The sequence below is a fragment of the Pseudonaja textilis genome, chromosome 6 (assembly GCF_049901715.1).
Source record: "Pseudonaja textilis isolate UNSWEBS1 chromosome 6, rPseTex1.2, whole genome shotgun sequence".
NCBI classification, from domain to species: Eukaryota; Metazoa; Chordata; class Lepidosauria; order Squamata; family Elapidae; genus Pseudonaja; species Pseudonaja textilis.
Genome location: NC_141995.1, coordinates 56,319,054 through 56,334,008, shown reverse-complemented (window position 1 = coordinate 56,334,008; position 14,955 = coordinate 56,319,054). Strand labels below are relative to the sequence as shown.

Genomic DNA, 14,955 nt, shown 5'->3' with positions numbered 1-14,955 from the left:
TTTAGGAAAAAACTATCATGTAATCAGCAACTCTTACACTGCAAAAACATATGGACTACACAACTCCATCAGGGCAAAGCAATAGATGCAATCTACATAGACTTCTGTAAAGCCTTTGATTTAGTGGTACACGACAAACTACTCCCAAAACTAAAATCTTACGGTATCTCTGGATACCTGCATTACTGGATAGAAGCATTCCTGTCAAGCAGACAACAAATGGTCAAAATTGGGAGTGTCCTATCAAATTCTGTACCTGTCAACAGTGGTGTCTCCCAAGGCAGTGTTCTAGGACCAATTATTTTCATACTCAACATAAATGACCTCTGTGATCATATCAAGAGCAACTACATTCTCTTCGCTGATGATGTAAAGCTATTCAATACCACAGACAATACTGCTACCCTTCGAAAAGACCTTGACTATGTGTCAGAATGGTCAAACAAATGGTAACTTCAAATCTCAAGAAATAAATGCTCTGCCCTACATATTGGCAAAAAAAATCAGAAAATAAAATACAGTCTGAATAGTCAAGACCTTGTTGATGATCCAAACTCTGTCAAAGATCTTGGAGTACTCATCTCAAATGACCTAAATGCTAGAGACCACTGTAACTACATAGCCAAAAAGGCATTAAGAGTTGTTAACCTAATCTTACGTATTTTTTTCTCTGGTAATATTACACTAATAACTAGAGCATACAAAACATTTGCTAGACCAATACTCGAATATAGCTCATCAGTCTGGAACCCACATTATGTATCTGATATTAACACAGTTGAGAAAGTCCAGAAATATTTCACGAGAAGAGTTCTCCGCTCCTCTACTCATTGCAGAATACCTTATGCCACCAGACTCGAAATTCTAGACCTAGAAAACCTACAACAACGCCGCCTTTGGTCCAATCTAAGTATAGTATATAAAATCATACATTGCAATGTCCTACCTGTCAATGAATATTTCAGCTTCAACCATAACAACACTAGGGCAAACAATAGATACAAACTCAAGGTTAATCGTACCAAACTTGATTGCAGGAAATACGACTTCAGCAACAGAGTGGGTCAATGTCTGGCATACTCTACCTGACTGATTTTTTCCCCCCAAACCCAAAAACTTTAACCTTAGACTGTCTACTATTGACCTCACCCCTTTGAGGTCTGTAGGGGGCATGCATAAGCGCACCAATGTGCCTACCGTCCCTGTCCTATTGTTTCTTTTATACATTTTTTATTTTTCTTATATGTATCCATGTATTCATAAGTATGTTTTTACTTATACCTTTTATCTTGTAAGCAATTGACAAATAAAAATAAATAAATAAAAATAAATTATTGTGGTACCACACATTTCATGCATCAATATCCAAAGAAAACTGGTTCAAATTTTGATAAGGATGTTACTACAGAGTTCATTAACCTAGAGTCCTAGACAAATTATTTAGAATCATTTCATGATGGATACAGAGCAATGCAAAGAGACAGATTGTATTTTTTGAAAATTCTGTTGCTCGTGAATAAATCTTTCACCTGAGCTTTTGCAAAAGAATACAACATGATGAATTATTGTAAAAAAAATCCTTAGGATTTTGAAAGAATAAAAACTAGAGGTTGGCCATAAATGTTATCAAAGTCTTTTAAATGAAATAAGTGGTTTCATTCTGATGCTGTTTGAAGCTACATTATTAATCTCAAATTATCAGCTTTTCTTTCACCAGAAAATCCTTTTTCAGCAAGATGTATTCATTTTCCTATAAATTTCCTTCTGAAGTTGGTCAGTACAATCACCAGTACTTATTAGACAACTACCGTACCTTTATGGATGTAATAGGATTGTGATACTCATTTAGTTTTGGAATGTTAGTGATACAAGCATCATTAAAATAAAGTGGCATAATACTAGATTTAAATTCATTTATTACAAAAATCTAAAATTATGCAAAACGTTAAGTACCAAACTGTACTTAATTGAATTAAGTACAATTGAATCCCATCCCTGCCTGTAGATATTGTTCCATTTAGGAATATATGCTGAGTGTGGTTGGTCATCAACACTTCACAATTCCTTGTCAAGATCTGGAAGAGTGATTATAGTTCAGAATTCTTATAAAAAATAATCTGAAGACAGAGTAGGAAAAAAAAAGAGACAGACGCCAAACTAAGTTATTAAATACAGAGGAAGCTTATGAAGACAGCAGCCAATAGGAATTCTAATTACGCTAGAGATCAGATGCTAATCTGAGAAGGAATAAGGAAGAGAAGGAAAGTAAAGGGCAAAGTATAAATGGAAAAAAGAAATATAAATGGCAGGAGCCCATTCAGAATATTAAGAAGGAAGAGAGTCTTGTCTATTAACATATAAGCATGCCTGAATCAGTTATGCTCAATCTCTCTCTCTCTCTCTCTCTATCTACAGTATCTATCTATCTATCTATCTATCTATCTATCTATCTATCTATCTATCTATCTATCTATCTATCTATCTATCTATCTATCTCCATCTATAGTCTGAATTTTACCTGGAAACTTTGTATTTTATTTTTCCATTGATACATTAAAGTAATATTACTATTACTTCCAGAGTTTCGTGAAGTTCCCTCCCTCACAGCATTTGGAAAGACAATTTTATTTTGTTGGTCTTTCAACTCTAATTAAATGTTAATTGGCATTGTTGTCTTATAAATGGACCAGCTGCAAACAGCAATAAAACAATGTTCTCCCCTGGCCATGAAGATATAATGCAGTGCAATTTTAAGAGCAGATTGATAAAAAAAAAGGCGGAAATCTTTTCATAATTTCTAAAATTCGCTGAAATACAGCGTGAAAGATTTAGTTCAAAATTACTGACCCTGTTTCATCTTCTGACATTCTGAATAGACATTGCTGCAGAACATTCTCTAATCTGCTGCACCCTTGTGCATGATTTTTACCACAGGTGGTCCTCGATGTACAACGGTTCATTTGGTGACCATTCAACATTACAATGGCACTGAAAAAAGCGATTTATGACCATTTTTCGCACTTAGGACTGTTGCAGCATCCCCATGCTTACTTGATTTACCGGCGGGTGCTTGGCGACTGACTCACACTTATGAACGTTGCTGTATCCCATGGTCATTTGCGACCTTCTGAGAAGCGAAGTCAATGGGGAAATCAGATTCACTTAACAACCGTGTTACTAATTTAATAATTGCAGTGATTCACTTTACAAATGTGATGAGAAAAGTCATAAAATGAGGCAAAACTCAAAGTTGTGGTCCGCCAGCAGCCTGCGGAGATGGCAGCAGAGTCGGACAGTAGGGAGGAACATGGGCCAGTCCAGGAGTCTGGGGAAGACTCGGACAAGGATTCTGCATCCGACACAGAGATGGGGCCAGGGCCATCTGAGAGTTATGTGCTGACATCCGGAGCCTCCAGAATCTGACAGCAGCAAGGCAGAGGAACAGGGGGAACCTATTAGCAGTGTGTGCATGCGCAGAGCTGACAGAAGGCAAGAACAGTTAAGACAAAAGGAGCGACTTGGGGGTGAGGCTTGGAGGTGATTGGCTCTCCCAAAAGACATAAAGGAGGAGCAAAGGGACAGGAGCCTTTGCAGGAAGCAACTTTGTTCGTACTGGTCAGTTTGAAACCTGAAGCTCCGTGTTGAATTTGTGCTCCGTTTGGCCTTGTACAATTAATTGGCAATTTCGTCGTTGGGAGCATTTCAAGAAAGATAAAGGTGTGTGCTTATCAGACTTATCCCGAAGGACTTCAGCAGATTTCTGTGGGACTATTTACAAACTGTATGAGACTCATTATGGGCTGTGAATGACTATAATTGACAGCCGTTGAAATAAAATAAAATTTTTTTGAGACTAAGGTGTGTTTGTTAATGTCTCGGGAAGCCTTGGTCAGAATACTTAATAAGTTTCTCACTTAACAACATAAATTTGGGACTCAACTGTGGTCATAAGGTGAGGACTCCCTGTATAGAGAATATTTGGTGTAATAGTTTTTTTTCTGCGACACATCCCATTCCCAACTCTTAATGTCTACCTCCACTCATATCCAAAAAGCTTTTGTCTTGATCCTTCCAGACATCACATCATCTGCAAATAGCAGCCTACTGGAAAGTTGAGAAAGTTGAGTTTCAATCCACATTACTGAAAGATAATCCACCCTTGTTCTAAAATAAAAATCTATTCCAGATGTTCTAGTCCATTATTAATGGTGTTTTTTTCCAAACCTGAGGGGTCTGAATATATGAAGTTGTTAAGGTATTTCTTACTAACCAAAGCCCATTTTTATTGATATTATGACGATTAAATTAGCCTTAACAGTTTACATTCCTGCCAGTCTACATATGTTTTCCAAAATATACATGCATCAGAATGAGACATCTTGTGTAATCACCAAAAGCATAACATTTTGGAATGTTAATTCTCTTCAGACCTCCCTGTCATTTTTTTTAAAATCCGCTGTTATTTTGCAATAAGTAATTATACTTAGATGACTGGTCAATTACAGCCTTATGGAATTCAGTTCATCAAAATAATCCCTTTTTACTGAAGGACACTGATCATTATTCTACTATCAAAATTCAAAAATGGAAGCATGTTAAGTTTAAATGTTTCCTTAAAATTGTGTCATGTAATCTTTCTGCTTAGCTTGGGGAGTGGCGTTACCCATGTACCAGACTCCCAGAAATACACACATAAAGACTGTTAAGGAGAGAAAAGGAACAAGCTAGAAAGTGACAGGAAAGATCAGAGGTGTTGATTCTCCATAATCCACTAGGTCCGTGACGGTTGTTAGGAATCTGTCCACCAATTAGTTGGGTTGGCAATATATAAACCAACAATGTATGCTTGTAGCTTTAAGAGAAAATCACTGTATTGATTTATACTATATTCCAATTGGTTGATTATATTGCGAATTACCATAACAGGGAGCTAGAGATCATAGCTTGTTCTCTCTGACATTCTGTCTCTCTGACATTCTGTTGCTACCTAAGGTTCTCTGTTGTATTTATGCTGTGTTTATACTTTGATATCTTTGTTTACTGTAAATGACAAAGGCAACTGGTAAGAAGACTTTGTAATTGGATATTCTTTGGACTGTGAAACATATACAACCTGGACAGTTTATTGGACTATGCTATTTCTTAAAGTAAATTTTAACTCAATTCAGTGTAGCTGTGGCTGAATAATTATTCATAACTACTTTCATAAACATTTCCATGTGCATATCCTTGTTACTCAAGGGTTATTCTGTACATATCATAACAATGGTGAACCTATGGCATGCCATCTCTGCCAGCACACGAGCCATCACCCAGATCAGGTCCACTGAGCATGCGCACGCGCCTCCCTCCAGATAATTGTTGGGTATCTGCCGTGCATGCGTGGGGGCGCACAGTGCAGTTGCGTGCACATGGGCATGGGCGAGCGTGGGGGGGGGGTCATGAGCACATGCATAGAAGCACAAGGAGAACGTGGGGGGTCACGTGTGCATGTGCAGGGGCACGGGGAGTCGCGCACGCATTGTGTTATGGGTGCAGGCACGTGTGCGCCCACTTTTGACACGCAATGACAGAAAGGTTAGCCATCACTGTTATAATCATGTGTTGTTAAGGCATACTGTGTGTCTGGCAACCTCTTTATTTATAGCAGGAAATAAATTAATTTATTACTAGTATTTAATATTAAAGCCACTCTTCTGGTCACAATGTGCTTTTAGATAGAAAAGTGGTATCAGTCATATAAAGAAAGCAGAAGAAATACTAGAACAACCAAATTAAACTATGTAAGACTTTCTGCTCTGAACATCCAAAACATTCCTTTCCATGCCTGTGAAGAGTAGCCTGCAAGGAATGTTTTGAAGATTTACAATCTTCTCCTTAACCGACTCTTAAAAATATTTTTTCCGCTGAAAATAAAAACTTTCAGGAATGAAAAGCACCACGGTATTTTATAGAATATTAGAAAGACAGAAAGAGATGATCAAGGAAAAAATAGGAGAAAAATTAACCATTACAACCTAACATGTAAATACTGTCTCTGGTATTACATTAAATTAAAAAAAAGGAACGGGGTGACATGATAGCAGTGTTCCAGTATTTAAGAGGCTATTACAGAGAAGGTAAGGGGTGTCAATCTATTCTCTAAAGCAGCGGTCACCAACCGGTGGGCCGCGGCCCACTGGTGGGCCATGAGAAAATTTTGGTGGGCCACAGAGAGATCTCACCCCCAGAGCACTCCCCCAAAGCAATTAAACCAGGCTGCGCAGAAGCCCACATGGCCCGTGCGGAAACCCTGCCCACCGACTCACTCCTTACCCGGTAAACTTGCCTGCTAAATTTCTGTTTTTCCTTTTTTCGACCATCAGCTGTTCTGCTGTGCCAGGAGATTTAGATTAGATAGGAAGCAGGAGATGGTTGGATTTCTTGCTTTCTAGCTAGACTTGAGATCTTTGGCTCTGCTTTTAAGCACAGCCGATCCTCCCTTAGGACTGAAGTTTCTATTATTCAGTGCAGACTCACAGCAAGCAAATTTTATGTGACAGACTGAGCTAGCTGATGGCAGATAGATAGATTTCTGAATGAATCTGTATTTCTGTGAGCAACACAATCTGCCTGCCTGCTTTGGCTGATTTTGGGTAAAAGTTGCTCTTTTTTAATAAAAAAAATCAATATTTATATAAATATTTATAATATTTACATACAAGCCATGCCCAGCCAGTCACATGACCACCAAGCCACACCCACAAATTAGGACACACCCACAGAACCAGTTAGTGGTCCCTGGGATCTAAAATGATGAGTTTGGTGGTCCCTGAGGTCCAAAAGGTTGGCGACCCCTGCTCTAAAGGTCCTGAGAGCAGAAGAAAGAGTAACTGGTGGAAGATTATTAAAAGAGAAATCCAACCTAGAACTAAGGAGAAATTTCCTAACGGTGAGAACAGTTGATCAGTGGGATAGCTTGCCTCCAGAAATAGTGGCTGCTCCATCACTGGAGGTTTTCAAGATTAGACTGGACAACCATTTGTCCAAAATGGTATAGGGTCTCCTTCTCAAACAGACGATTAGACTAGAACAGGGGTTGCCAACATTTTGGACCTCAGGGACTACCATACTCATCGTTTTAAATCCCTCAGATCAGAAACCCTGGGAAAATCCCCCCAAAAGTCTGCAGGAAAATTACCCGCCCCATTTTCCTACCAATCGATCATTCTTTATTTGGGATCACAGGATACCACCTCCAGCTTTGTTCGTCAATGCGGTTTGTTTGGTTTTCTTTTTGCCTCATTATTTACTTTTGTGACTTTAAACTGTGCCTAATAAAACGGCGAAGTTAAGTTGAAGGCCTTACCGGACTTTAATGTATGTTTTGGGTTTGGGATTATTTTGAGAGACTACGGGTAATCATACCTATGGCATGCGTGCCACAGGTGGCACGCGCAGCCATTTGTGCAGGCATGCAAGCCCCAGCCAAACTTACCTGCATTGCGCATGCGTGCACCTCCCAGATGATTTTTGGCCCGGTTTGAAGCCGTTTTCGCCCTCCCCGAGGCTCGAAGGAAGCCTCTGCAGCCTTTGGAGGCCGAAAAACGGGCCCATTTCAGCACTTCTGGTATTTTGGCCTCCCGAGGCTGCAGAGGCTTCCCTTGAGCCTCGGGGAGGTAGAAAACGGCCTCAAACGGGCTGAAAATCAGCTGGGAGGCACACGCATGTGCAGTGCAGGTAAGGGGGCACGGGGGGGGGGTATTACGCACACATGTGCAGAGCGGGGCACATGTGTGAGCACTTTTGGCACACCACAACCAAAAGGTTCGCCATCCCTGCACTAGCAGTTCTAAGTATTCGTTTCAAAATATGGAACATTAATTTTATAGATTACATCTTTACTTATCCTAATTCTAATCTGCTCAACTCCAGAACAAGACTGTGCAGAATGAGTAAAGTACAAGAGGTTAATACTTGAAGCCTAAGCTTAAGTCAGCAAAATGAAAAGCATTTTAAAAGGTACAAAAGAGAAACGAAGCATAGCCCAAGACCATACTCCATTCTTCATTTCATAAAGGACTGCAAGACTATTTTCTAAATTACATTTAATAGTAACCACAGTGAATTTCCATATGGCACATCATCATCTAAAATCCATCATGGTACCGTACTTGTGCATGACGCCTAAATTGTCATTATTCTTATATTCTCAAACTGTTTATAATCAAATTAGACACTCTTTCTAATAGCAAACTTTGAGAGCACCAGTTATTATCGTTTGGTGATGTTTCATTCACCAGCTGTTCATAGTTACAACAATGAGAAAATTTTTACAACTATTCCTCACATTTATAACCTTTGCAAGTCAGTAAAGCAAAGAAAAGCTGAAGTAAGGTCATAAACATGGTCAGTTTCACTTAGTGATTGCTTGCCAGTCCTAATTGTCATAGCTAAATGAGGAATACCTGTAGAATAGATGAACTTGTGGCCAAAATTGGATTATCAAGCAAGAAAGGAAGGAAGGAAGGAAGGAAGGAAGGAAGGAAGGAAGGAAGGAAGGAAGGAAGGAAGGAAGGAAGGAAGGAAAAGAAGGGAGGGGGGAGGAGGGAGGGAAGGAAATGTCTGTGGAAACTCATCTGGGTTCAAGAAACAATTTTTTAAACTTCTTTAAGAAGTCTACAGGGAAAGGAAACTAATGTCCCACAGGACAGAGGAACAAATGGCATGTCCAACTTTGGAGGGTGCAATATATTTGGCAGTAGTTTATTTATTCTGTTTATTATGTCAACTGGAACATAAATCGTATTTATAAATTCTAGTTCTCCTATATTCTGTCAAAAACCTTAATGCATTTTTAGGCATTTAAGAGTAAAATTAAACTTTCCCCCAAACGTTATCTGTCAAAGTTACCTTCAGTTGCTCAGAGATCAATTCACCCTTTATAAATCTCAAGTCATTTGAATGGTGGAATATCCTTGTTTTTTAAAATATATTCTCAGAACCTTACTTCTTTTCTGCACACAAAATTCATATATAGTACTCAATTGAGATTTTTCTGTTTCAGAAAACTGTAATTCAACACAGCATACATGTTGTTTCCATTCATATTACCTGATGCTAAGGAACTGTCTACATCTTCCGTCCAGAATGACTTCAGGACTGCTTATATAATATTGAGCTTAAGATATTATTTATTACATAAAACCAGAAAGCTCTCAAATGCTACTTTGAACACCATGCAACATTTGAAAACTATTTTCAAAATATCATTTGCAGATGTTCTTGAAACAGCCACCAAATGTATCATGCCAGTAGTATCAACCAACAAGCATTTAATTGTTTCCAAGAAAGATAACATGCAAAATAATAGTAATAATAATAATAACAACAACGAAGAAGAAAGGTTATTTCATCAAAGTGCCACATTATTTGAAATATGTCAAAATTTTAATCAAACGAGGATCTTGCGCTTACAAATGATTTAGAACAATTTCCCATTATTCTGCTGACGGAAATGTCAACTTTTGGATGAAAAACTATCCATGGGTTTCAAACCAGAAGCAAAACATTTCAGTTGCAAATAAACCTCATGTCAAATCAAATTAAATGCTAATGCTTAATTCTGAGGCTCTAATTAAAACCAAGTTATGCATGGCTCAGTTATATTTCAAATAATGACAGTTCTAATGACTCACCTCGTGTTTTCCAAGGCATTGCCTGCAAAGAAAATATAAACAAGCTCAATTTATTTAAACGTGACTCCATTTTGGTTCATCGGAATTGCTTCTATGGGAACTCTTGGGAGTGATTCCCTCAGATGGGCCAACTTGTTTGTCTTTGTAGACGGGCAAAGAGAAAAGACTGGAGAAAAGCGTGGAGAACCTGCATCAGTTAGCCTGTTTTAATCTGTTCTTCTAGGAAGACTCAGGGAGATGAGAGAAAAGAAATACGTTCTGGGAGTTAGACGAATTGTAATATCTGCCAAGGAAATATATGGCAGGAGACTTGCCAAATTGCCATTACTGGATAAGAAGAATGTTCATTTTATTTAGTTTTGTCTTGCCTTTATTACTTTTTTTACAAACAACTCAAGGTGGGGAACATATCTAAAGTTCCTTCGTCCTGTATTTTTCTCACAACAACAACCCTGTGAGGTGAGGTGGGCTGAGAGGGAGCAACTGGCTCGAACTCATCCAGTCAGCTTTCATGCCTAAGTTTTTCTTAAAAAAAAAAAAGGAGTCCCTGGGGATTTTAATTCACTAATCACTGCCAACTGCAGGGGGCAGTGTTTATCTCCATTTCAAAGGGCATGGAGGCAGTGCCACCTGAAGACATTTCTGAGAGATCATGTGGCCAACATATCATGGCACACTATTACCTTACCACATAAGCGATACCTATTTACCTACTCGCATTTGATGCTATCGAACGGCTAGACTGGCAGGAGCTAGGGCAAGGGTGGGATTCAAACTTTTTAACAAACGGTTCTGTGAGCGTGGCTTAGGTGGTGCACGTGGCTTGGTGGTCATGTGAGTGGGTGGACGTGGCTTGGTACTCATGTTATTGGCTGGGTGTGGCCAACTCAATATCACTCACATCAAGGCACACATCTCGCCTGGCCTCTCATGACTGTGGGGATGCTACAACAGTCATAAGTGTGAAAAATGGTCATAAGTCACTTTGTTCAGTGCCATTGTAAATTTGAATGGTCACTCCACACAAGCAAAGTACCAGCAAAGGAGGGGAAAAAAACTCCAGAGAAGTTCCTGAGACAGGAAGTCTAGTCCTGCCAAGAATGTAATAAGGGTCAATGGAGAGGCAGTTTCTGTAAGCAACACCAGAATGTTTCCTTCCTGCCTTTCTTACAGGATTAGGCCAGTAATTTCTTCTAACAACTGGTTCTGTGAACTGCTTAGAATGTTAACAACCAGTTCTAGTGAATAGGTGCGAACTGGTTACAATGGCACTGAAAAAAGTGACTTATGACCCTTTTTCACACTTACGACTATTGCAGCATCCCCACAGCCATGAGAGGCCAGGCGAGGAGATGCGTGCCTCGATGTGAGTGATATTGAATTGGCCACACCCGGCCAATAACATGACCACCAAGCCATGTCCACCCAGTCACATGACCACCAAGCCACACCGACCACCTAAGCCACGCCCACAGAACCGGTTGTTAAAAAATTTGAATCCCACCCCTGCCTGTAACTCCACCCTTGTGAACAAATAACTTTCTGATTACTTTCAGACTGGTAGCTCCTAAGAAACTCCTGCGGAGGTGGAAGAGCAATTACAGTGGTTGAGTAAGCTGAAATTAAAACCAGAAAAAAGGCAGGGACTGTTGGTAAGAGAAAACTGGAATGGATATACTTCATCCCGTTCAGTTTGGCCTTCATAAATTGTGTCCCATTTAAACACAAATAAACTGCAGTGGCTCAGTGGCTAAGAGGCTGAGCTTGTTGATCAGAAAGGTTGGCAGTTTGGCAGTTTGAATCCCCTAGCACCACGTAATGGAGTGAGCTTCCGTTACTTGTCCCACCTTCTGCCAATCTAGCAGTTCGAAAGCATGTTAAAAATGCAAGTAAAATAATAGGGACCGCTTGGGTGGGAAGGTAACAGCGTTCCGTGCGCCTCTGGCGTGTAGTCCTGCTATCCACATGACCACGGAGATATCTTCAGACACGCTGGCTCTTTGGCTTTGTAACGGAGATGAGCGCTGCCCCCTAGAGCTGGAAATGACTAGCACGTATGTGCGAGGGGAACCTTTACCTTTACCTTAAGCTGCAATACAGGTTGTTCTCAACTTAAAACCACAATTGAGCCCACAATTTCTGTTGCTAAAGGAGATGTCTGTTAAGTGAGATTTGCCCCATTTTACGGTTTCTCTGGCTGCAGTTGCCAAGTTAGTAGCACGGTTGTTAAGTGAATCTGGCTTCCTCATTGACTTTGCTCGTTGGAAATTTGCAAAAAGGGAATCACCTGACCCTGGGATACCACAACAGTCATAAATATGAGTCAGGAGTCATATGGATGCCGCAATGGTCATGAGTGTGCAAAATGCTCATAAGGGACTGATTCCAGTGCTGTTGTAATTTTGAATGGTCACTAAATAAACTGTTGTTAAGTGGAAGATTACCTCTACTATGTACAAGTAATCCTCAACTTACGACCGCAATGGAACCCAAAATTTATGTGACTATGTGAGGCATTTGTTAAGTGAGTTTTGCCCCATTTTATGACCTTTTGTCCCACAGTTGTTAAGTGAAATGCCGGAGTGTTGATAAGTTACTAACCCAATTGTTTAGTGAATCTGGCTGCCACAATGACTTTGCTTGTTAGAAGGCCACAAAAGGGGGAAATCACATGACCCTGGGACAGGACAACCGTCATAAATATGAACCAGTCGCCAAGCATCTGAATTTGAATCACGTGACCATGGGGATGCTGCAACAGTCGTAAATGTGAACAACTGTCATGCCCCTGTCGGAATCTGAATCCGAGGAGGAAGCTGAACAGCTGACAGGGAGTGGGAGTGTAGCTCCATTGGCTGTGGAGGAAACTGGGGAAGGGCAAAGTCTGGCTGGGCAGAGCAGGGGAGAGGTAGAACAAGGGAGAGGGAATTGAGAGGAAGACCCAGGCCCACCCCCTTTTCATCCTAGGGCATACAGGGAGGAATAAAGATGAGAGCAAAATGGGTTACATGGCTTACGGGGGAGGAAAGGGCCCTGATTCCCTTCATTAGCTGCAGCTGGGAACACAGTTGTATAAAAAAAGGCAAGCTGTGGGCGGCAGGCTGTTGGGGGCAAACGTGACTTTATCTTGTATTGTTGTGGCTTATCTGTGTTCCTGGTGTCTTCCCAACTGTGTGAGTTTTGCCGTGCTTTCAAGCCTGAAATTCTTGCTCCTGCTCTGCTAAACTAATTACTTCGCTTTGGCTTGTTTGGACTTTTAAGTTACAGTTTATGTTTACTCTGTTTTGGACGTAATTTCTGCAGTCAAAGGCTGTTTCTGGGAGAGTTTTTCTCCAGCCAGAAGGTAACCTGGACATTGGGGGCAAAGTTGGAGATAATAAAGGGACTCTTATTGATTATCTGACAGTGTTGCCTTTGTGCCACGACCCGGGTCATCACAACAATGATCGTGTCACTTTTGGTGTTTTTGTAACTTCGAACGCTCGCTAAACGAACTGTTGTAAGTTGAGGACTACCTGTATTTCTATGTGTTGGAAGTAGCAAAACAACTAAACATAGTTAAAATAACTCACGTCGGTATCGGGACTTTGCATGGAGGACAAGGCAGTGCTTTCTGGATAAAAGCAGGCGCGGTGGGCTGCTCCCAGGGGCCTGCGGGTTGATGCTATAAGGGGGGAAAAAATCAACAGATAAGTCCAACTAAGTTTGGCTTTACTGATTTATTTGAAATTAATACAGAATCGTTAAGTTCAAAGCAGGCTGTGATGATGAATCACAAGTGCATTATTCCATCTGGACACATCCACGCTCCTTCAATAACTTAAGGTAGCTTTCCATTTCCCCTTCCACAGTTCTCCATTTCAAACTATATCAAAGTAAGTTATTATCTGATGTTTTGGGTAATTCCAACATCCATCCAAGACTCACGATTCATTACATCCTACAATCTAGTCAGCGCCGATACATCGCCCGCCAAGTGAAAACATATCTTGGCTACCTACCCTGTTTCCCCGAAAAGACGACCTACCCTGAAAGTAAGTCCTAAGCTTATTACATTTTTACCCCCAAAATAAGCCCCAATTAAGATACCGCCCACTCCAGAGTGTACAGGTAAAAATTAAGCTAAGGTGGGAAATGGGGGGTGGAGCTGCCCTACTACTTACCTTTGGACAGTCACAGGCAGGCCTTGCACATCCTGACAGTTGCTTTGCCAGCACATTTCTTCTGCAGCTGGCAAGGCTGGCAAGGCTTTCCTGAAGGCCTCTGGAGCTGAGAACAAAGCTCCAGATCGATCCAGAGCTCTGTTATCGGCTGCAGGGGACTTCAGGAAAGCCTTGCCAGCCACAGAAGAAGTAGTTCCTGAAGGCCTCTCACAATGAAAAGGAGGCCGTGAGCAACGCATGCAAGTCAGTGGATGACATTCCCTGAAAATAAGACCTGGTGCCTTTTTTGGTGGCAAAAAATAACAACAATTGTAAGACAGGGTCTTATTTTCGGGGAAACACGGTAGCAGAAATGAGACAATGTGGGTCAAGAGAGCAACAAAACTTTTCAAATTTCTAAAGCCAGCAAACCCACAACATCTCTATTTGCAAGCTTTTTTTTTTTCCTGAGCTTTTAAACCCTCTTTCCTAAGAAGAGTAGAAGACACTTTGAGTATGTTACGAGCGTCTGTCTCACCAAGTCAGTTTGCTTTACAAGGGCTTCGTCGTGGCAAGAAACGGGGCACAAGTGGCCACACTTTTCCAAAACTTTCTTGCAGATCTGATGGCAAGGAGGGCAAGGGCCAAAATGGCAACTGTGTTTCTCTCGGCTAAGGTGATGGCAAGTTGGTGGCTGCCTAGAACAAGAAAAATTAAGAAATTAGCCCAACGATTTGACTTATCGCTATAGTCATTTGGCATGATGCATATTCATGGTTAGAATTTATAGAGCCTGAAATAGTTTGAAAGAACTAACTGAAAGAACATGTCTTACCGAAACCTTGTTGTTAGGAATAACAAGGTTACCTAACGTAGTTTGGGTAAAATAATATATATAAACTATAATAGTTAAGTTTAAGTGTGTGTCACTTTAAACTGCAAGGCATGTAATTTTGGGTGCAGTTGTGAAACCGCCATAAGAGGGAGCAGGAGAACCTGCTGGATTGCTGACGATTGCTGGTTTGCTGGATTGATGATTTGCTAACTGCGTGTTCCCTACTGCTGAGTTTTTGAACGTCGAAGGAATAAAGGAGGTTTGACTTCTTCATATCTCTACTGCGAGGAGATATATCACT

General features: G+C 40.6%; 1 protein-coding gene across 1 annotated transcript in view; it reads right to left on the bottom strand.

Annotated features, from left to right (window-relative positions):
* Positions 1–14,955, bottom strand: part of NFXL1 (nuclear transcription factor, X-box binding like 1) — a 56,774-nt gene that overhangs the window by 19,061 nt on the left and 22,758 nt on the right. The window contains exons 13-15 of the mRNA XM_087936615.1: positions 14,358–14,517; positions 13,250–13,341; positions 9,678–9,699 (exon numbers count right to left, since the gene is read on the bottom strand). Of these exons, the coding sequence (XP_087792741.1) occupies positions 9,678–9,699; positions 13,250–13,341; positions 14,358–14,517 (274 nt within the window). The remainder of the gene's footprint in view (positions 1–9,677; positions 9,700–13,249; positions 13,342–14,357; positions 14,518–14,955) is intronic.